Source organism: Mobula hypostoma, chromosome 8 (assembly GCF_963921235.1).
Source record: "Mobula hypostoma chromosome 8, sMobHyp1.1, whole genome shotgun sequence".
Lineage (NCBI taxonomy): Eukaryota > Metazoa > Chordata > Chondrichthyes > Myliobatiformes > Myliobatidae > Mobula > Mobula hypostoma.
The window spans coordinates 75,704,507-75,728,988 of NC_086104.1; the positions used below are offsets into that span (position 1 = coordinate 75,704,507).

Sequence of the window (24,482 nt, forward strand, 5' to 3'; positions counted from 1 at the left end):
TGCTTAGATAGGAAAATAGAAGAGAGATATAGGCCCATTGTGGGAAAATGGGATTTGTGTGGACAGGCATCATAGTCAGTAGGGCAAGTGGGCTGAATGACCTCTTTCTGTGCTACGTATTTCTGTGACGACTCTACCTGAGGTTGTAAGAGATCTCAGAAGAATGTATTGTTTTTAAATAGCAGAGTTTCAGAGAAAATGCACTTAGTGAAACCTGTATGTTCTGTAAGTAAACTGTCATTTTTCAGTCGAGTGTAAACTTTGGGTGTTACATTACTGTTGATGTAGTCTGGGAGTGTGTTATGCTGCAGGAAAAAAGTGCATGGGAGTGAAAGCCTTGATGAGAAATGAGCATACAAATTTCCCCAGTGGGTGCTAAAGGACTCAGAAATAACTACTGCACATTAAACTAATTTCCAACAGCACTGCAACTTTTTTTTCCCTGAAATATTTGATTGATTTGTAACAAATTTTAGCCCTAGTCTGGCTTCTCAAATGGACATTAGTGATGCAAATGTACCAGCTGAGGAAGAGCAGAGGAGTTATCCCATGTCCTGTCCAATAGTCACTTGCACTTCTTATACTTAACTGCTATTTGTAGAATCTTGCAGTGTGTGCCTACACAACAACAAAATAATAACATAATGGGGGAGCAGTGAGAGAGATTGAGCAATAGGGACTCAAATTCTCATCCCCTCCATAACATCAATCTCATAAAGATAAAGAGTGCAACTATATGGAGCTATAAGTATGCAATTTCTTTATAAAGTTAAGTATGCACCCCTCCAATTGCAGGCAAATTGGTGGGCAAGCTTCTTGGTGACCTGGATCATGGAGAACAGCACATCAAGAAGCTTCCTCCTTTCTATATTGCACACGTTGCTTACTTTACCCTAGGTGAATCCATGTAAAATGAAGAAACCAAAATAACAGCAAGATCTAGTTGGAAAATGCCCATTCAGGTGACGGCTAAACAAGAAGCATTCAAAATTTAAGCCATATTTGCCTCTTTCCGCAACGTAACACTGTGGACACTAGGAATCTAAAATGAAATCAGACAATGCTAAAAATACTCAGAAGGTCAGGTCAGATTCTGATGAAATGTCATTGACCTGATGTCAGATGTCAAATGACATTGAAGTCTCTGGTTTTTCTCTCCACAGATGGTAGTAGACCTGCTGATGGATATTTCCAGCATTCTGTTTTTATTGCTCATCCATATAAAGGCAATGGAAGTTGAGAAGCAAAGAATTCTATGACCAAGGCAAACGCTCTTTCCCAAGGGAGATTACAACATTCCCAAAATCTTCATTTTATGTTTCCCAGGGATTGATATGCAGTGCAGAACAGTGGAATATTGCAATGATAAAGGCACTAACGTCTGCTTGTGAGTCAAGTTGAGGTTCCTGTTGTCTGCTAGTATGGTTTGGATGGTCATATATTTGGTTTCCTATTTCAAATGCCCTCATAATGTCACTCAGCCTTTTCCCAGTAATCTCCTCTGTCCTAATATTTCCTAAAATAACCTGTCTCCTTTCAGTTCTAGCCTCTTGGGCGTAAGTAGCTACCTGCAATTGCCAAGAACTTAAGCTCAGGAATCTTCTCTCTAAACTTTTGTCACTTTACTTGTTTTTCCACCTTTAAGCTTAAGCCAAAAGCTCTTTGGCTTAAGCTGTTGGTTATTGCCCTAACACCAGCTGAACTTTGTAAGGTACCACAGGCACACGAAAATGATGGTCATTCTGAGCAGAGGTGCCAGAAGGTTCTGGAACCTCCCATACTAGCATGCAAGGTGCAGGATTAATGGCTGAGCTGGACTGATATCTCCGGACTGTGCTCCACCCTTAAGTACCACTAAGACTTTATGGAGTTCAGTGACAGAGCAAGAGTTTGCTGAGATATCCCAGCACTTATGCCAGGTTAGATCTGCCTCGTGATTTGCAAGCATGTTCTTTGTAGTGGGGATTGTAAGACTGTAGGAAAGCAACAGGTTTTATTTAATTATTTGTATTTTCCTTTGATGTTTTTAGATGCTTAGAGTATTATTGGTTAATCCTGCACTTATAAAAATGTGAAACTTGAATGAAATCGTTTGCCATTTCATTTTAATTATTCAGAATCATTGAAAGTCAATGATAGTTTGCAGTATGTTTTGTCGAGTCCACAGCATTGCAGCACTTGTAGTGAGACGAATGCTACCTCTGCCCCTACACCTCCTCCCTCACCACCATTCAGGGCCCCAAACAGTCCTTCCAGGAGAGGTGACACTTCACCTGAGAGTCTGTTGGGATCATCTACTGTATCTGGAGCTCCTGATGTGGCCTCCTGTTTATCTGTGAGACCCAATGCAGATTGGGAGACCACTTCGCCGAACATCTACGCTCTGTCCACCAGAACAAGTGAGATCTCCCAGTGGCCACCCATTTTAATTCCACTTCCCAATCCCATTCCGATAAGTCTATCCATGGTCTCCTCTACTGTTGTGATGAAGCCACACTCAGGTTGGAGGAGCAGCACCTTATGTTCTGTCTGGGTAGCCTCCAACCTGATGGCACAAACATCGATTTCTTGAACTTCTGGTAATAGCCCCCTCTCTATTTCCCACCCTTTTCCCTCTTTCACCTTATCTCCTTGCCTGCCCATCACCCCCTCGTCTGGTGCATCTCCCCCCTTTTCTTTCTTCCATGGCCTTCTGTCCTCTTCTATTAGATTACCCCTTCTCCAGTCCTGTATTTCTTTCACCAATCAATTTCCCAGCTCATGACTTCATCCCCTCCCAGCTTCACCTATCACATTGTGTTTCTTCCTCCCCTCCCTCCCCCCACCTTCTAGCTCTAACTCTTCATCTTTTTTTCTCCAGTCCTGACGAATCCTTTGGCTCAAAACTTTGACTGTTCTCTTTTCCATAGATGCTGCCTGGCCTGCTGAGTTCCTCCAGCATTTTGTGCAGGTTGCTTGGATTTCCAGCATCTGCAGATTTTCTCTTGTTTGAGATCAATTAAAGTTGCTAGCTTGGAATTTGGAATTTGCGGACTAATTTCATGTGCATAAAATGTATCTTTGTGAGGCTAGATTGGCTACTGATCATTTCCACGTGAAATTGTGTTCATTAAAAAACTGATCAGAGTATTTCTGTGTGTAATTCAACATGACGTGACTGATGACTTCCTAGTTGGCGTGCCTAGTGATGTCATGTTTTGTGCATGATACATATTCTGCATTGCAGGAGCTTTTATCGTTTAGAAGCACGTTGTCCAGGGCTCAGGAATGCATGTCATGTGACACCAGTGCTTTACACGCCAGGCTCAGTTTTCAATGATTGGAATAATGGAAGCTACAGCAATGGTTCCTCCATCACTTTTTGGGGCCTCCATGCTCAAATTCCAAGCCCCAGGCATGGGCTCTTTGATTACACTGCATGGCCTAGTGGCATGGATCACTCACAGCATGTCCATTCCCAACAAATAGAAGATGACCACATTTCCCTTTCTTACATTTTCTCTTACCCCCATGGTAACCTCTTCCACAACTGTTTGGTGGCTGCTGAGAAGAGAGCCCTTTAAGTCCTGACTAATTTCCCTGCAGTCAGAGTGACAATGACGCACCAAATGCAGGCCTTGCTGTGCAACTCCCATCAACAGCAATGGAGGGACTGTTTTATTATGTATTCCTGTGTGAAAAGTGCCTCAGCCTCAATTTCAACTAATTTTGCCCAATTTCAAACATTACTTCGAGACTCATTGTCTCCATATTCAGCACAAGTTTAGTACACCTAAACTGGTGTTTGCCTTTGTTATTGTTGAAGGTGGCACTATATAAAAGAAGAGCCAGTCAAAGATATTAAAAACAAATACCTGTAGAAATCTTAAGTTTTACCAAGAATTTGACAGAATATTCCAGGAAAGACCTGGAACCATAGAATTCTTTGATATTTTCTGATTGTTCCTGTAAGGATCAGATCATGTACCCACCTCATATAAAACCAGACCCGCATGAAGTGAAGCAGGCACGCTGAGGTGTGGGGGAAAGGCTAGATCCTTCTACTTCTCTGCATTAGGAGGGACCAACACTTGGCGACCAGTCAAAAGAACAATAAAACACACAACCTTCAGAATGGCATGGATGAAAATTGGCTTGCATAGTAATTATTGATAATAGTATTCAGTTTGAAGCATCATGAAGACAGGCAACTGTTAGAGAAGGAACCAAATTAACAACAGGAGCTCTATATAGACCCCATGATCCCCAGTAGTGTCAGTGTTGGCGACTTGCAATGTAACGGTAGCTTGCTGCCTGTGATTATTCAAGTCCTGATTGGAAAAGCCACGTTTTGCAATACAGCATATCTAATTGTGAATATGTTGTTCAGTTTGATGATGCACATCAAGTGCCCTTCCCTTTAACCCCGGGGACAGAAACTAACTGCAGGAAACCACATGCTCCACTGCCTCCTCTTCTCTGGTTAGAAAACAGAATGTACAACTCTACAGAGAAGCACCAGGGCAAAACAGTCACCACATCTGTACAGCAGTGGGAACGTTGCTCACAGTTCAGCAGACTCGCTCTGTAATGTGTCCTGACAGCTCTCTTGGCGTGAGAGACTGGCTGGAGTTAGGATGGAGGCAAGTGGCTGCCTCTTCGAGCTCATCTGTGAAGAACAACTTTATTCCTCTCTTTGATGTCTCTTTTTTTCCCCTTATCAAGCTGGTTGGGGTTCTATCGAGGTCCTGATCTGCAAGTGGCACTCAAACTACGTTGTTTTTTTTTACAGCAGATCAGTTCCTGTTCCTGGAGCTCGTTAGCCGACCATTTTTCAACATTCTCCAGATGCCCAGTGTGGCCCTGTGGAAGACCGATTTCAGGCCGGTGTAGCCAACTGATGGAGATGGAACATCAGGATTTCGCTGGGGTGGATGTATGGAAAAGTGACGCAGCAGACCATGATAGCATAACAGTGACCGTCGGTCCCCCTCTTAGTTGTGAAAATGGGTGACATCTCTCTGTGCTTTGTTAGTTAGTGCGAAAGAGAGCAAGAGAGCCTAAGGCATGTTGAACTGTTAGGTAAACAATAGCTTTTGTTGACTGCAGATCATGGTCTCTCCTCGGGTGCTTCTCTATTGCTTGGTGGGTGGTGGGAGCTGACACTTTTTGCTGAAACAGGAGGAGGGGAGGGGCGCTTCGAGGTTCTAATATTTTTCTGTTCATTCTTTTGGAGTTCTGTTTCTCGTGAATATCTGTGAAGACAAGTATTTCAGGTTGTATTCTGTGTATATTCTTTGACATAGACAGAACCATTTGAGCACTGTTAAGCTATTAATAACATCCTTGATATACAGCAGTAGCCACTGGATGTATGCGTTTATTTGGCAAGAGCTATGAGAATGTCTGGAGGTGACTGTTTAGAATTTTTGTATAAGGCTCATAATGAAAATTTATTCCATGGACGTGCAGGAAAGCCTTTGGTCTCGTGAGCAGATTTGTGTTCTGGTTGCTATGGTTCATCTCCTCCTGCCTCCATCCCATTATTGGCAGAGGTCCACAGTATCTCCTAGACTGCAATACTCTTAACTGCAGAATTCTTGGATTATTTGTCCAGGCATGTGGTTTACTACTTTAGGGTCCCAATGATAGGCTGAACTCAAAATAGGTCACATTTTCTTCTCCTCAGCTCCTATCAGTGAGTCTTGCATTGATGATGTTGCATGTACTTCAGAATCAGAGTCAGCTTTATTATCACTGGCGTGTGTTCTGGAATTTGTTGACTTAGCGGCAGCAGTTCAATGCAATACATGATAGCATAGAAAGAAAAAAATAAGTAAATCAATTATAGTAAATATACAAGTATATTAAATAATTAGATTAACAATAGTGCAAAACTGAAATAATATATTTTTTAAAAAGTGAGGTAGTGTTCACGGGTTCAATATCCATTTAGGAATTGTATGGCAGTGGGAAGAAGCTGTTCCTGAATCCTGAGTGTGTGCCTTTAGGCTTCTGTACCTCTTCCCAGAGGGTAACAATGAGAAAAGGGCATGTCCTGGGTGCTGGAGGTCCTTAATAATGGATGCCAGCTTTCTGAGGCACTGCTCCCTGAAAACGTCTTGGATACCATGGAGGTTAGTACCCAAGATGGAGATGACTACTTTTACAACTTCTGTAGCTTCTTTCGGTCCAGTGCAGTAGCCCCCATACCAGACAATGATACTCTCTGCGGTAACATCTATCGAAGTTCAAGTGTCTGAGGTGACAAACCAAACCTCTTCAAACTCCTAATGAAATCTAGCCATTGTCTTGCCTTCTTTATAGCTGCATTGACATGTTGGGACCAGGTTAGATCCTCTGAGGTCTTGACACCCATGAATGTGAAATTGCTTGGCTCCCATCAGCTATTCCCTGCAATTTTAAAAATATACCAAAAAAAACAGGCTGGCATTGAGTGATGTATCAGGTTATCAGGTACTTGGCTGCAGAATAGCTACATATCTATTAAGTAGCTTGTGCATTAATTAAATCAAATAACAAGTAAATTTTAAGATCCTAGTTGATAAGTTCTTTACATCTGTGACATCCTTCAGGTCTGCAAGCTTCAGTTTCCTGTTTCTTCAGTTCTGGTACAAACCTGATTTTAGTCAGATAGATACAGCCTAAAACAGGCCCTTCAGCCCACTGAATCCACACTGACCATGAACCACCCACTGAGGAATGCAGTAGAACAGAGGGATCTGGGAATACAGATACAAAATTCCCTAAAAGTGGCGTCACAGGTAGATAGGGTCGTAAAGAGAGCTTTTGGTACATTGGCCTTTATTAATCAAAGTGTTGAGTATAAGAGCTGGAATGTTATGATGAGGTTGTATAAGGTATTGGTGAGGCCGAATCTGGAGTATTGTGTTCAGTTTTGGTCACCAAATTACAGGAAGGATATAAATAAGGTTGAAAGAGTGCAGAGAAGGTTTACAAGGATGTTGCCGGGACTTGAGAAACTCAGTTACAGAGAAAGGTTGAATAGGTTAGGACTTTATTCCCTGGAGCATAGAAGAATGAGGGGAGATTTGACAGAGGTATATAAAATTATGATGGATATAGATGGAGTGAATGCAAGCAGGCTTTTTCCACTGAGGAAAGGGGAGGAAAAAAAAACAGAGGACATGGGTTAAGGGTGAAGAGGGAAAAGTTTAAAGGGAACATTAGTGGGGGCTTCTTCACACAGAGAGTGGTAGGAGTGTGGAATGAGCTGCCAGACCAGGTGGTAAATGCAGGTTCTTTTTTAACATTTAAGAATAAATTGGACAGATACATGGATGAGAGGTGTATGGAGGGATATGGTCTGGGTGCAGCTCAGTGGGACTAGGCAGAAAATTGTTCGGCACAGCCAAGAAGGCCCAAAAGGCCTGTTTCTGTGCTGTAGTTTTTCTATGGTTTGTATGGTTTTCTACAACAATCCTACATTAATCATGTTTTGCTGTCTGCATATTCCCAACAACTGTCCCCAGATTCTCCCATCACCTATGCGGGGGAGGGGTGCAATTCATAGCAGCCAATTAACCTACAACCTGCTCATCTTTTCAAAGTGGGAGGAAACCAGAGCACCCCGAGGAAACCCACATGGTCACAGGATGAATATGCAAGTTCCACACAGACAACACCAGAGGCCAAGTTTGAATGTGGGTCTCTCGCTCTGCAAGGCAGCAGCTGAGCTCGCAGTTTCACCGTGATGACAACAATTGTTCTACCTTTTGTGCCATGCCTTCAATAGCCAACACCCCAAGTTGTGCAATTCTATCATTTCTCTCCCTCGCCACCACTCTAATGACCTCCTTAATATCCCTCTCTTGGTTGGGTGTCCTTGATGACTATGTGATTGTTATCAACTTCTGTTTGTCACCAGTTGCATGAAGTATGACGGTGTGCTTCAATTCACTCCATTAAGGATGCGATATAAAACCTGGTTTTCTCTTTATTATGTCTAGCTCTTTGTAGAATCTTGCACCAGAGATGATTTGGCATATTCCTTCTTGGTGCATTCCAAGGGGAATGTGTTGAATTTAGACGTACAGCTAACAATTAGGGAATTTCAAAATCATTTTATTTGGTTGCTAATCTGTACCCTGATCGCCTTCTAAAAAAACCTAAAATATGCCTTTATCTACTTGTACTGTTGGAAATCTTTTCAGTTCAAACTTGCATCCACTGTTATTGCAAATTGAATTATTCCCACTCCTCTCTATTGAATGGAATCAGCAACCTGTCTATCCAAAATCATGTCTTCCTCATCGTTTGATGAATACTCAAACCAAGATGCAAAAGTCCTGGTCTATGGCATAGAAAAAGAATCTCAGGTTTGTATGTTCTGACATGCATGTACTCTGATAATAATTTTTTACTTTGACAACAATTTACACCCATCCCCAAATCAGACAACCTCCATCCAATAACTTAAGGATGTGAGAACTAGGAGTAGAAGTAGGCCTTACCTTGAGCATGTTTCCCTATTCAATAAGAACGTGACTAACACTCAAGCTCATTTCCCGCCATTCTCTTAGTGTCCAAAACCTTATTCATCTCATTTCTGGATATACACAGTGAATGAGCATCCACAGTCTTCTTGGACACAGAATTCCCAAAATCCCCAATTCTTTGAGTAAAGAAGTTTCTCTGAGAAGCATCAGAGATAGCTCATTTGTCAAAAGTTCTACTACCTTATACAAGCTGTTATTAATATGATTAACACTGCCAGTCTACACCATCCCCATCCTAAATCCTTCTCCTACTACTCTGATCCCTATTTTAGGACTTCCCAGCCAGAGGAAACAGCTTTACAAGATTCTGTCACATAAACATCGAAGCATGCAGCAGAATCATGTTTGTCTCAATGACTGACACATTCCAAAGATGTGTTGGGGACAGTCTGCAAGTGTCACCATGCTTCTGGAAGCAACATAGCATGCTCACAACTTCCTAACCCCAACCTGTATGTCATATTTTCTTTGAAATGGAGCACCTGGAGGTAACTCTCGTGGTCTCGGGAAGAATGTACAAGTACCTTACAGACAACAGCGACAGTTGAACCCCCAATTTCTGATCACAGGTGCCATAAACTGTTGTGCTGACTGCTACATTACAATGCCACCCAACAGACTCCCCCACCATCTATATCTTTTCCCTTTGCATTGTCAAGCTCTATCCACACATTTGTTAAGACTTATCTTAAATTCCTGATAATGCCACCACTTCAATTTTATTTGATAAATTAATTAAATGAGCACATCTTCAGAAAGCTCAGCTCAGTAAGTCATATATGACATTAAGAAAGTCTTTGTTTAGCCAAGCATCTTGATGTACATGATCTTGAAATATGGATTCTCCTAAAAAATGTCCTTCCTTTTTACATTGAGTATGTTGAAGCCAAATAGAGATTTCTGTCATGTCTCAGTGAACACAGTAAGAGTTGGTAGGCCACAGTCACAGGATGGCATTGTTGCTGCATTCAACACTACTTTTAGTTACAGATTGGGCCACATGCAGTTTTAAAACACACTAGGAGACTACTATGTCCAAGCCAAACATGAAGAGAGAGATTCAGGTTTACGCTACTTTCCAGCTCTAAATTCATAGATGTGTGCACAAGACATCCAGATAAATGCAAGTATTGTCTGGTGTCATCACTTTCAGGCAGTGAGTACCAGACCCTATTAATATTTGGTGGAAAGAACTGCATTAAATGGTGTAGAAGGAATGGGAAGTCAAATGCCTCACATCTATTGTACTTATCAGTCTTAAATTGTCACTCAGTAGTACTGGTAAAGACAAAGTATATTCATGGACAACATTCCATATTGTTACACATCCCAGGGTACTACACTAGGGAAAAATCAAACAAGATTAGATCTAAGCCACATGAGGAAATATTATGACATGCCACCAAATCTCTGACAAAGAGGCAAGGAAGAGAGACTTGCAATTCCTATAGTTCATTTCACAAGTCTCACCTTGTCACCAAGCATGTCTGAAATGGAACAGCTAATTTGTTACAAACAGCAACTTGATGATATGTTCATTAGTGAAATTGATTGAGAAATAAATATTGACCACAATATCAAGGGGTAAATTCCTTGCCCTGGGATCTTTTACATTATCTGGGTGATGGGATGGGGCCAAGGTTTAACATCTCGACCAAAAGATGACATTCAGACAATGTGGCCCTTGTTTCATTAGTGCACTGAAGGAATTAAATTAAACTACAATTAAAGTTGCCACAGTGGTACTTGAAACCATAACCTTCTGACTCAGAGGGGTGGGACACCCATTTGGTGAGCTATGGAAAACACCAAGAGATGGAGAAGAGGAAGGGATAGAGAGTTCAAACGGTTTAGCTCCTTGGCAGCTGAAGGCAAATGGTAGAGTAATTGAAAAGGGGATTGATCAAATGCCTAGCAGAGAAGAGCTGACATGTTAGAGCAGTCTAACTGAAGGGTCTTGACTCAAAATGTTGACTGTCTATTTCCCTCCACAGCTGAGCTTCTCCTGCTTTCGTTGTCTTATCTCCGATTGGTGCAAGACTGTATGAAATTACAGAGAGATGAGTGGGCACAATATTGAAGGATTGGGAAAAGGAAGATTTTAAATCTCAGGAATTTATTAACTTGTGGCAAGCAGATCGGCAAGCATAGGTGTGAAGAGTGAAGAGAACGTGGTACAATTTAAGGACAAAAGCAGCAGAATTTGTTTATTTATTTTTTACACCCAATAGGCAACACAATGTTACATCTCCAAATTTCTGCTACATAAAATTCATAGACACAAGTCAACTGTGTTGAACAGATTTTATTATAACTCAATTAATAAAAAACAAGTAACAGTTGAACTGGATGTTTTGCAATGCACAAGATACTGGAGGAACTCTGCAGGTGAAACATCTGTGGAGGGAAATGAACAGTCAATGTTTTGGGTCAGGACCCTTCATCAGGACATGAGTGTTAAACAGGAGCATTTACTGCATCCAGTTATGAATTATATTTATTGGCCAGAGTTCTGAAAGAGGTAGCTGAAGAGATTGTGGAGGCATTAGTAATGATCTTTCAAGAATCACTAGATTGTGGAATAGTTCTAAAAGACTGGAAAATTGCAAATGGCACTCCAATCTTCAAGAAGGGAGAGAGGCAGAAGAAAGGAAACTAGCCTCAGTGGCTCGGAAGATGTTGGAGTCGGTTATTAAGGATGAGGTATCAGGGTACTTGGAGGCACATGATAAAGTGGCCCGTAGTCAGCATGGTTTCCTCAAGGGAAAGTCTTGCCTGACAAATCTGTTCAATTCTTTGAAGAAATAACAAGTAGGAAAGCCAAAGGAAAATTGGTGGATGTTGTGTACTTGGATTTTTAGAAGGCCTTTGTCAAGTTGTTACTTATGAGGCTGCTTAACAAGTTAAAAGCCCATGATATTACAGGAAGATACTAGTATTGATAAAGTAGAGGCTGATTGGCCGGTGGCAAAGAGTGGGAATAAAGGCTGCCTTTTTTGGTTGGCTGCCAGTGACTAGTGGTGTTCCAATGGGGTCTGAGCTGGGACCGTTTCTTTTTAGGTTATATGTCAATGACTTGAATGATGGAATTGTGGCTTTGTTGCAAAGTTTGTGGGTGATACAAAAATTGGTGGAGGGGCAGGTAGTTTGAGGAAGTAGAAAGGCTATGGAAAGACTTGGATTTGGAGAATGGGAAAAGAAGTATGAGATGGAATACAGTGTTCGGAGGTGTATGGTCATGCATTTTGGTAAAAGAAATAAAATGGTTGACTATTTTCTAAATGGAGAGAAAATTCAACAATCTGAAGGGCAAAGGGACTTGGGAGTCCTTATTCAGGTTTCCTAAAGGTCAGTTTGCAGGTTGATTTGATGGTGAGGAAGACAAATGTGATGTTAGCATTCATTTCAAGAGGACAAGAACATAAAAGCAAGGATGTAATGCTGAGGCTTTATAAAGCACTGGTGACACCTCACTTGGAGTATTGTGAGCAATTTTGGGCCACTTATCTTAGAAAGGATGTGCTGACACTGAAGAGGGTTCAAAGGAGGTTCACAAAAATGATAGAATGGCTTGTCATATAAAGAGCATTTGTTGGCTCTGGATCTGTATTCACTGGAATTCAGAAGAATGAGTGGTGACCTAATTGAAATGTATCGAATATTGAAAGGCGTCAGTAGAGTGGATGTGGAGGGGATGTTTCCTAGGGTGGGAGAGTCTAGGACAAGAGGACACAGGCTCAGAATAGAGGAGTGTCCTTTTAGAATGAAAATGAGGAGGTATTTCTTTAGCCAGAGAGTGGTGAATCTGTGGAATTTGTTGTCACAGGCAGCTGCGGAAGCCAAGTCTTTATATTTAAGGCAGAGGTTGATCGATTCTTGATTAGTCAGGGCATGAAGGGATACAGGGAGATGGCAGGAGACTGGACTGTGGGAAATGGATCAACCATGATGAAACGGTGGAGCAGACTTGGTGGGCCAAATGGCCTAATTCTGCTCCTACATCTTATGTGAAGCTAGTAGGTTTAACAAAACTGTTACTGACCAGGACAGTTTGGCATATCACATGTCCTTGACTCGGTGGCAGTGCAGGCATATCCACAAGACCTGGTTCTCTTTTGGTTCCCACTTCCGCAGGTTACACTGCAGAGTGACCACGGGCTCCAGTCACCCTCTCCATCTGCGTAATCTGCATGAAAAACAAAGGCAAGCATACTTGCAGCTAGCTGCCATTGTGATGAGTCGCATAATTGGGACCACATGCTCGATTTGAAGCTTAGGCTCAGATCCTGCCGTTCGCATGCCATTCAAATAACTTTCACACACATAGTCGTACAAAGCATTGCTTGCACATTTTTTTTTGTTCTTCTAAGCCAAAGCAGCTGGAAAGTTTCAGCTGTAAATCTTGATTATGGAGTGAGCAGACTTCATCATTGACCTCTCACTACTACCAGATAGACAGCATGTAAACAAGAAATTAAAATCACGTTTAGCAGCTAGATTCAAGAACTCTTTATTATTCCTGTATTTGGAAGGACAAAGAGAAGACACAGGCAGGTGGTGGGAAGGGAGGGATAATGCCAATTTTACTCACTTAGTTGTCTTGGGAATAAAAAGATTAAATATGAATCATTGGGATCTTGCCACATAGACGCAGATGTTTCCCTGCACAAATTGCTTTACATCAATCAATACTAGAGAATTTATTCCCACTGTAGTCCATACCTATTTGATTTCACTTGGCTTCTTTCCAATATCTCTTTTTGAATTCTCAGTTACCCAGAACAAGTGAGGAATGCAGACTTACCATATTCAGGCTGTCCCTTGGATTCCCATCTACGTTGTGTAACTGTGCTTCTATCCCAGCTGCCCGCAGGATTCAAGAAATTGCTGTCTTCACTTGCATGGCTGTTTTCCTGATCGCCGTCGCTCAGGGAAACCGTTGCTGACTTTTGCCACCAGTTCCTCCAGTCAGACGAAGGCACCGGCCAGCTGGGTTTGGTCACTTTATGCAAGTCCCTCTCTGCCTCTATGTCAGTTCCATCTACCACCTCGATTGTAACCTGCACAATGCAAAACAATCAACGTCATAATGAATGCATGTATCTAAAATAGCAAAAAAATTGATTCTGACAATGAAACTCATTGCACGGGATGAAATTGTTGAAGTAACTCAGTAAATGCAAACTGAACTCAACAAAGTAACTTAAGTCTGGTCATTAGCAAATCCCTTTTAAGAATCTATTTAGTGTTAATTACTATCAGTTAAGCTCTCTGGAACAGAAAATTAACTATTAAAAATACAAGGTGTCCTTTGGCAGCTTGGTGTCAGCCTCTTGATTGAAGGCAGATTGGGACATCTGAATGACTCATAGCAATTAAGGTAATCCTGCTTGGGATATCGCGGCGCAGAGGTTAAGTCACTGAACTACAGATTCATAGATATGAGGTTGAGTCCCTTCTTGTCAGCTGGGAATGTAAATAAATGTAATTAAATAAATCAGTAATTTAAAAGTAATCTAGTCTCACTAATGGTAGGTACAAAACAACTGTCTTCCTGTTAAAAGCACCAGCTGGTTCACTGATTCAAGATTGCTTAATGCCATTTCCAGTACACAAGAATAAAGGAGAATGAAGTAATTGTTACTCTACATCCAATGTAGCACCAAAAAAAAACCCACAATAAGATAAGGAACATAATAATAATAATCATCATTACCATTATCATAATAATATAAACCACAATAAATATACATATGCAAGACAGTTTTTATACAGAGATTGATTTATGGCCATAAAGTGATGCTAGGCATGGGAGTGTCTGTACATAAGGTGACTGACAAGAAATGTTAAAGTAGTGGTGATTGGGGGTGCGGAGGGGAGGGTGGAGGTGTTGGTCATCCTTACCGCTTGGGGAAAGTAACTGTTTTTGACTCTAGTGATCCTGGAGTATAGGCTCTAATGGGAATGGGGCGAAGAGTCCATGAGCAGAGTGGGTGGGATCCTTTGTTAAGTTACTGGCCCTATCTGTTCTGCTGGTGGGTACGCTGGCACTGTTGATGCACTGGGCAGTTTTAACTACCTGTTGTAGAGCCTTCCTGTTCACCACAGTGCAGTTTCCGTACCAAGCAGTGATGCGGCATGTTTAGATGCTCTCTACTGCATATCTGTATGATGTGTGTATAGATATGCAATAGTCCAGCTGTCTTCAGCCTCCTCAGAAAGTAGAGGTGTTGGTCAGCTTACTTGATTGTGTAGGATATGTTCTGGGACCACGAGAGATTGTGGGAGACGTGCACTCCCAGGAGTTTGAAGCTGATTGTAGTTTCCACTGGTGTGCTACCGATGTAAAGAGGCGTGTGAGTGGGGCGAATTCTCCTGAAGGTGATAACCATCTCCTTTGTCTTGTTGACATTAAGGAAGAGGTTATTTGCCTGGCACCAAGCCTAGAGCTCTTCCACCTCCTCTCTGTAGGCCATCCCATTGTTGCTGATGATGGGCCCCACCCCTGTCATGCCAGTGGCGATCTTGATGTGATTGCTCAGGTGTTCAGCTGTGCAGTCATGTGTGAGCAGAGTGTACAGCAATGGGCTCAGCACACAGCCCGGGGTGGGGAGGGGGACCTGTGTTAAGCATGGTGGGGCGGGGGGGTGGTGACAGGAACGGTTGTGCATCCTGACTATCTGAGGTCTGTTGGTTAGAAATTCTAACACCCAGGTGCACAGTGGTGTATTTAGACCAAGGAGTAGGAGATTGTTCACCAAGATCAATGGGACAATAGTGATGAATGCTGTACTGAGATACAGAAACAGCGTTCTGATGCAAGTGTTCATGTTTTCTAGGTGTTTCAGAGCCAGGTGCAGGTAGAGCGGTTCTGGTGGTAAGCATATTGGTGAGTTTCCAGTGGGGCAGGAATGGAGTTTTTGATGTGTGTCATTATCAGCCGTTCAAAGCACAGCTTCGGGGGAAAAAGTGAGTTGAATTAACAACAGACATTGTTGGATGGCGTGATACAAAAAATAATACGTATTTCAATATGGTCTGCCATGGATTAGGAGGATTTAGGCTATTTTTACTCCAAGATGACAAGATTCTGACTTTAACCTGGAGTAACAGCAGAAATTGTGCTTCAGAACGATGTATTAGATTTCAATTATTTGTTTTTTCAAACTTGCTGGTGGTTGTAACAGACTGGAGCTGGCAGAACTCTAGAAGTGCATACATAGGCACCCAACTTGATCAAAGGCACCTCATTAGTAAAAAAAAGGATATCTAACAAAGAGAATGATTTCAAAAATACTGTCCGTAATTTGGGCAGAAGGTGCATCCAATTGGAACAGCCTCAGACTGTCCATTCCATCTTCTTATCATCACTCTGTCTACCACTTGAAAGGCAAAAACTTTTATCTGGGCCTGAATCAGCAGCTCCAAACTAACATTAGAAAGCATCACAACCCATCTAACCAGATAAACATTATTGTTGCCTTTCGTCTTGTATTTATTAAAGATGAATTGCTACAACATTGGAAAGACGAACTGTTTTGTTAGATTAGGGAAAAAGCCAGAGGATGAAAAATTATCTATTTAAAAAACACCTATAGAGAAATATAACAGAAATAATAGCTTCAAAAAGTTTCGACATGAGCAATATAATATAGGAACAGAAATAGGTCTTTTAACTTCTCATTCCTTCCCTGCCTTAAATTAGAATTTTTTTCCACTAGGGTATTTGTAAAGGTGTATATTCACTCCCTAAAGGTGTGGTGAGGGAAATATTCAATTATATTTAAAATATACCTGGAGGAAATATTGAAATACCCTTCATCATTGGGCTAGTGTCCAAAAATGTAAGCCAAAATATTTCTATTTCGGCTGTCTTGGATACAATAATTTCTTTTGTGCTTTAAATTCCCATAATTCCATTAAATCATGGCTGATCCGGCCTTTGCCCCATAACTAGTATTTTAGATTTACAGCAGTCTACCAATCGCAGATTTTAAATTTTAACTAATCCAACAGCAACTGTTATTTACAAAAGGGATTTGTTTTTCAGTCTTGTGATCTAGTGAGCATGGTGTTGCAGCTCTGTCCTCCCTTAGCAATGAGACTGCAAGCTGATTGGGAGACAGCTTTTTAGAATCTCTCTCCTCAGTCTACAAATGTGATCCTCAGCATATGGTTGCCTGCTTTTTAATCCTCCCCTACTTTGAACACTCTGACTTTGGTCTCCTACACTGCTTTAGTAACACTCTACAGATGTCAAGGAGCAGCACCTTCAGCTCTGGGACTCAGCAGTGAGTCCACCCATATCAGGTCACAGCCACTAGATCTACTGTACATTTCCAGGTAGCAGTTGTTAGTATTGATTCTGCTGTTACCTTTATAGCACTTCCTAATTCATTTCTCATGTTGTTATTTGTCCAGTAACCCTGTCCCTTTTGACGAGCTCCATCCATTCCTACCTGCCTTGTATCCTATCAAAGAATCTCCCTTTTGCTCTTTCTTTGCCATCACTTTCTTGGACTCCAGCACTTTCCACATGTACCCCCATGAAAAAAGTCCTCCGGTCTCATGCCCAGTAAATCCTTGTGCTTGATGCTTTAGTTATATATAGAGCACAACATCATAGCACAGAACATGGGTGTGAAAGGTCATTGACCTGAGATGATAATTCTATTTTTCTCTCCAGAGAGTTGTCTCATCTGCTGTACATTTTCAGTTTTATTTCATATTTCCAGCATTTTCTGAGGGTAAATTTCTCTTAATTGTCAGAGCAACTTAGGGTTAACTTAAGCAGCATGCTTACCCATGAGGCATCACGTACTTTCATTAATGATGCGCCGCGTGCTGTCTTATACATATGATGAGTATATGTAGTTAATTATTCAATTAAAGCAATGGCACACGTTTATTATTGCAGAGTCAGATCCCAGCAATTGCTCAGACACAATTTTCTGGACTAACTTGAAATTATTCCGGAATTCTCCCATGTGGTCACAGGGGACTGGACACTAGATAAACACATGGCCACATTGGGTCACCCCATATCTCTCTACTGCCACAGAAACATGAACAGCCACGCCATCCTTAGCCCCAGTACCTCCCATTTCCCAAGCCCAATCAACCCCACCAATATGGTACACAATGTCCCAGACCCCCAACCCTACCCCATCCCCAACATATCCTTACCCAGAGCTGCAGCACTTCCAAAACCACCCGCACTCTCCCCACTGCCCCTAAACACGATCAACACTCCCACACTCATCTCCAACCCTCCATGAAGCCCGACCGCTACTGAGCCAAGCCAGTCCTCTGTCACCTAAACCTCCTGATCCAAGCAGCAGTAATCCCTGTCAACTGAGTCTCCCTCACTTGCATCCCCCAAAGCAAGTATGAGCTTCACCTCTCTCCCTGAAGCTGCATTCTCCCCAGTCCCAATAACTACAGTTCCCGGAGCTCTGTAGACCAATCAGGCAATTAAAGGTTTATTTATCCACTGGAAACTTGTCAGGAAAGCAAAACCTGTCCGCTTGTCTGTCAGCAACCAAAAAAATATATTCTTCACAGCTTTGAAACACAGCATTTCCATTCCTGGCTTTGGAATTAGCATTCTTCTCCATGACCCCACCACTTGGAACAACTTAACCTTGGCCTCACTGGGAGCAATATTCACAAACAGTCAACCAATAAACAAAAGCACGTCAAAGGAAATTCTAATCTTTTTATCCATCGGATTTGCTAAAAGTGCACTCACGCTAATACATCCTTGTTAAATATTTGAAACAAGATCCAGCAGCAAATGTAACTTCTATTTCTTCTTCCAAGACAAATCATTGAATCTGTAATAGCATTTTTTAGGATTCAGCAGCTTTCTTAAAGTGGCTCAAGATTGAATCAGTCCATCTTCATTTAGTAGACTATCCACTCTTCTTGCTATTAACTACAGACAATTGAAGATGTTGCTTGGCTTTCAACAAACAAAGGGATCCAGAGAACACCTCAGTTGTAATGACATTGAGGCAACAGGAAGAAACCAATAGGTCTCTTGAACTGTTACTCACAATTTATAGACCATGTACTGCTGAGAGTAGGAGAGACTCCCCTGGGATGATAATTGGAGCCAAGGGGACTCGCAAGCCCATAGAAGGAGAGGGTTTGCGTTGACATTTAAACAAAATGTCTGTCAGATGATGACTAGTAGTTAAGGGGTAACATGTTAGCAAGGGCAAATGGACAGCTGAATTTTGGAAACTTTTGGATTAGATTATAGTTATTGATTTAACTTTCTGTCTGCACTTGTTGCCAGCTCTGTAAAGCAGTGACATAATCAAAGACACACCCATTCCAGACATTCTCTTTTCATTCTACCTGAAAATATGTACCAGCAGGCTCAAGGACAGCCTCTATCCTGCTGGAATAAGACTATTGAACGGTCCCTTTGTACAATAAAATGGACGTGACCTCATAATCTCTCTCTCTATAGCCTTGCACCTTATTGTGTGCCTGCAATGCACTTTCTCAGTAAATGTTATACTTTATACTGCATTCTTTTATTGTATTACCTCACTGCACTGATTTAAAGATGTAATGTAATCTATATGGATGGCATGCAAATCAGATCAAAGTTTTTCATTGTACTTCGATTCTAGTGAAAATAATAACACAATTTACCAATTTATTTACCAGGTTAACGTGGAACAATTCTGTGTGAAAGCAATATTAGTTTTGAAATTTTCAACTCAACACCATCCTACCTTGAAAAGCTCTTTTTGGGGGAGAGAGAGGGAAGAGGGGGGAGAGGGGGGAGAGGGAGGAGGGGGCGAGGGGAGAGAGGGGAGAGAGGGGGAGAGGGGGAGAGGGGGAGAGGGGGAGAGGGGGAGAGGGGGGAGAGGAGAGGGGAGAGGGGAAAGGATATCACTTTCAAGCATCTGGGGTTCATATCCTTGATTATAGGAAACAAATATGAACTGTAATATGAAAAAAAAAGCTCTCCCCCTCACCATTTGATTGCTCATTTGGGCTAGGATAAATAAAGAGGCTTGTGTTTTCAAACTATCTTTCACAACTACAGGACATCCCAAAGTTCTTTGCAGTCTTCCATGTTCAAAGTTCAGCAGGTAATTTGCACACATAAGAGTGATAATGTGATAATGAACAGATAATCTGTTGCAGATTTGTTGATTGAAGGAGAAAAGTCATCCCTGCCTTTGCTTGAAAATACTCCATGGAGTCGCACTGAGCTGGTGGATAGATAGAATCTTGGTTTCTTGTCTCAGCTAAAGGACATCAAGGCAGCACATATTCACCACTGCATTGTTTTCTTAGCCCAGACTTTTGTGCTCAGAGCTCTGCAGTGGAACATATTGTACACATATTGTCTGTGAATGTGCTGGCATCTCAGCCACACATAAAAATGTGGCACAATCTCAATACTTAGGACAATGTATTAGGATTGTTTTGTGCCTTAAGTGTGTTCCCTTTTAGTTTTGGAGGAGTGCGGTGGTTGTAAAATTCAAAGAGCAGCGACTTGCATCAATCATGGACCAGCAAATGTCGCAAGACTTGAAAAGGCCACCTAGTGAATGAGTTTAATCAAGTGTAACCATGCATTCTATTGGATTCCTTACAGCAACAACTTCATTTCACACTTGGCTGAACACCAAGCACTGCGGAACAACTGCTTATCATTTAAATCCTATTAATTCTTTAAATAAGTTAAATATAATGTAAACTTAAATCACTGGATGCCTCTAAGCAACCAAAGACAACATTTTAAATGAAGAAACGTAAAATTAGCCTACTGGCTGTCACATCTGCAGTATGGCACTTCACCAGCCAATCATCAAACACTTCAGAGCTCATTTTTACGTTTAAGTATAGGTTTCGTTAATGTTCTGCTCACTGCTATTTTAGCTCACTGTTTTGCATGTTTGTTGACTGGTTTATTTTAAACAGGTTGACCGCTTGTTAAATTAGCCAGTTTAGGAATTTTAACTTTAGCATATTTAGCAGCGCACTAAAAATAGCAACAATTATCATCCCCTGAGAAACTATACAAGTACAAAAATGACTTCAAGGTGGTGGTGTTGTTTCAATTTGTGCTTTGTGCTACATTGAAAAGGGTGACTGGCGATAGAAACATAGTCCAGTATTTTCGAATTTAGCAAGGCAAACTGAAAAAAAAGTAGTGCAATAGTATTAAACACAAAAGGTTCTGAATATTTTGAGTTCTACAGCAATAGATTCAAAATGCTGGAAGAACTGAACAGGTCAGGCAGCATCTGTAGAGAGGAATAAACACTTGACGTTTTGGGCATAAACTATTCATCAAGACTCTTCACTGTTTGTGTTACAATAATATAGAAGTGAACGATGACTCTTTAGTCCCCTCTCAGTGAAAAATGAAACTGATTATTTTTTGAAGATAGTGAGTTCTACTTTCCTCATGCAATGACTTCACAGCACAGGCAGTGAATGTGGCTCTCACCAAATTCATCCATTTTCTATGAATTTGGTGAGAGCCACATTTGGGCAAAGTGGCGAAGTTGAATGCCAGCATTTATTTTGCTTAACATTGGTTTAACCTGTTGCATCCACATGGTATCAAAGAATTCAACGTATGTGATACTATACCTGTATGTTGGGATTTTGTCCATTAATATCTGCTTTGGACAAGTCAGGGAAGTTCTCCAGATCTAAGAGGAATGTTCGAGGACCATCTCTCTGAAGGGGTGTGTGTTCTTCCTCCTGTAGCGTCTGAGCCTTTGCAAAAGGTCTGCCATCATTCTGGTAATGAGAAGAATCGCCCCTTCCATCAGACTCCCTCACCGAAACAACCGTCCGAGCAGAATTGGAAAAAGAAGCCTTTCCATTGTTGACATTGTTCTGCAAATTGAATAATATCAGGGCAATTGAGACAAATTAATAAAGGCATGTGTAACTTTGATCTATTGCATTGTTATAAAAACATCCACTGCCTAGCAAGTGATATGGACTCAATAGTAGATGATAAATAGTTGGAAAAAAACTTGTAGAAAGGTTGATGAAGAGAGGGGGAATGGGACTAATTAAACTGTGTTTCAAAAAATATAGCAAAGACTCAAGAGGCCAGAGGGGCTGCTTTGGTGCAGCTCTGTTCTATGATTCTATTTACTGATAATCTAAAGAATTTGGCAGTGATGAAACTAGGGAGATTTTTCTTTTGTGAACTGTACCACTGAGCATCATACTACGATGATGTATTTGATGCCACAGTGGGGAGCCAAGGAAGGAAGATGGCCAGACAACCTGTGCCTTTCACCATTCAAGTGAGACAATGAGACACAGGGTTACTGGTGGGTGCTAGCTGAGGAATGCCATCAGTAGACAATGAGGGGGATGTTGAATAACCAACTTCCTATTCATCAATGTGAGGTTCAGTCTCAGCTGTAATTTAAATATGTAATAATGTTGAAGGTTACAAGAGGTTGGCACTCCACAAATATGTTACTAAAGGATGTCTGGCATTATTACAAGGCAATACCTGATCAAAAACATGAGAAAGTCTGCAGATGCCAGAAATCCAAAACAACGCACACACAAAATGCAGGAGGAACTCAGCAGGTCAGGCAGCATCTATGGAAATAGAAAGCTAGTTGGCCCGACACCCTTCTTCAAGGATGAGAAGGAAGGGGGAAGATGCCAGAATAAAATGGAGGGGGGAAGGGAAAGAGGCTAGCTAGAACGTGATGGGTGAAGCCAGATTGGTGGGAAAGGTCAAGGGCTGGGAGAAGAAGGTGTCTGATAGGACAGGAGAGTGAACCATAGGAGAGAGGGAAGGAAGAGGGGATGCAGAGGGAAGTAATGGGAAGTTGAGAAGAGGTAAAGGGTCAGAGTAGGGAATAGAGGAAGGTGGGGGGAAATTTGTTCACCGGAAGGAGAATCAATATTCATGCCATCAGACTGGAGGCTACCCAGACAGATTACGAGATGTTGCTCCTCTACCCTGACTATGGCCTCATCTTGGCACAAGAAGAGGCCATGGACCTGATCAAAGCCTTTTTCTTAAATCAGGGAAATCAGCACAAACTCACGATTCAATTACTGCCTTAAACTCACTGCCAGAGAGTTGTGATTTGTTATGATGTATATGATATATAGTTTTTGCCAGGACTCAAGGACCAGAGCTAAAGTGAGAGGTGGGCCAGGCTTGATCTTTAGAAGAAGAAATAGTTCAAGTTTATTGTCATCTGACTGTGCATATATACAACCAAACAAAACAGAGTTCCTCCGAATCACGGTACACCAACAATATGTATATCACCCATAGCACATAAAAGAAAATATTACCACAAATAAGTTAATAAAACATAATTCAAAATGCATGTGAAGTGCGCAGCACAGGTAAACAGTAAACAGTAAACAGTAAACAGTAAACAGTAAGTAGCTTTCTGTCCTAGTGACAAGACCTTGCTGGTGGTAGGGTATTCATTCATCTCACAACCTTGAATGTGGGAGAATGAGGGACGGCTCTATAGGAATGCTCAAAGTTATGAGAGGCAAAGATAGTGGATGGTAACCATCCTTTCACCAGGGTAGGGTAAAATCCAAAACTAGGGAGTGTAGACTTAGGGGAATGATTTAAAAAGGGCATGAGGGCAACTTTTTCATGCAAAGGAAGGGAGGTGAGCATATGGAATGAGCTGTTTCAAGAAGCATTTGAGGCACGTACAACAGCATCATTTAGGAAGCAGTTGGATTGGTACTTGGAGCTAAGGGGCTTAAAAGTGAGATGTGTTGAACCACAGGAAATTGGGACTAGCTGGGTATGCACCGTGGTTGGCATGGAGTTGTTATACCAAAGGGCTTGTATCCATGCCGTAATGCTCTGTGACTCTTAGTTCGTTCAGCGTCGAACAGCTGTTAGTGAAAGGCGATGATATGATTCCTGAAGGAACTGGATGGATTGGTATGCAGTAGATACAAGGAAACAAGTTATTCCCAATGCTGCCTATGAGGAGTTTGTACATTCTTCCTCTGAACCTCATGGGTTTCCTCCGGGTGCTCTGGCTTCCTCCCACAGAACAAAGACCTACCCTTTGGCAGGTCAATTGGTCACTGTAAATTGCCCCATGATTAGGGTAAAATTAAATTTGGGGATTGATGGGCGGTATGGCTTGAAGGGCCGGAAGGGCCTGTTCTGTGTTGTATCTCAATAAATAAATAAATACTGTCCATTACTAGATTAAATATCATATTGAATTTGTTAGTCAAGTAGTCATGAGCCACCCCTTCAATCCTTTGCTGCCCAAAAACTACCGGCCTCTGTTTTGAACATAATCACTAAGCGTCCATGGACTTTCATGGCACAGATTTCTAAAGGTTCACTCGTCTTGGAGTAAAAAGATTATTTTCATCAGAATAGCTGACTGACTGCCCAGTTCTAGCTTTTCTAGCCTGAGGAAACTGCTTCTCAGCATCTACTCTGTTAATCCTTCTCAAAACCTTGTATGGTTTAACGACATCACCTCTCATCCTTCAAAATTCCACTGAGCCTAGGACAATTATTCCAATCTTGCCTCATCCTCAGTCCAGCAGACATCAAATAAATCTGTCCTGCACTAACTCCAAGGCCAGAAAATCCTTTAGATACAAAAACTGAAAATGATCCACTGAGACATCACCAAAGACCTGTATAATTAGAACACGGTTTAATTTCTTTTCATATTCCTACACCTGGCAAAAAGGCGGCTGTACCATCTGCCTTCCTAGTTATTTACCTGTATGTCACCTTTCTCATGAGCCAGTACACCCGAATCCCTCTGTACACCAATGTTGACTTGCTTCTCACTGGCTGAGGAATATGAGTTAAGAATCTGGCACTGAATACAGTTTGTTTCAGTGCTGTATGGTTGAAAATGTAATTTCAAATTGTGACCCTACGTCGCTGAGGGTCCTAACATAAGTCCCCTTCCCCATCACTCCACC

At 41.6% G+C, this 24,482-nt stretch overlaps 1 protein-coding gene across 2 annotated transcripts in view; it reads right to left on the bottom strand.

The window, feature by feature from the left end:
* The window catches only part of ism1 (isthmin 1), an 88,880-nt gene that overhangs the window by 14,425 nt on the left and 49,973 nt on the right, over window positions 1–24,482 (bottom strand). Inside the window, exons 2-4 of one of the 2 annotated variants that reach the window (XM_063055095.1) lie at window positions 21,150–21,401; window positions 13,324–13,579; window positions 12,562–12,705 (exon numbers count right to left, since the gene is read on the bottom strand). In XM_063055095.1, the coding sequence (XP_062911165.1) occupies window positions 12,562–12,705; window positions 13,324–13,579; window positions 21,150–21,401 (652 nt within the window). The remainder of the gene's footprint in view (window positions 1–12,561; window positions 12,706–13,323; window positions 13,580–21,149; window positions 21,402–24,482) is intronic. The other variant, XM_063055096.1, reaches the window with a different exon arrangement.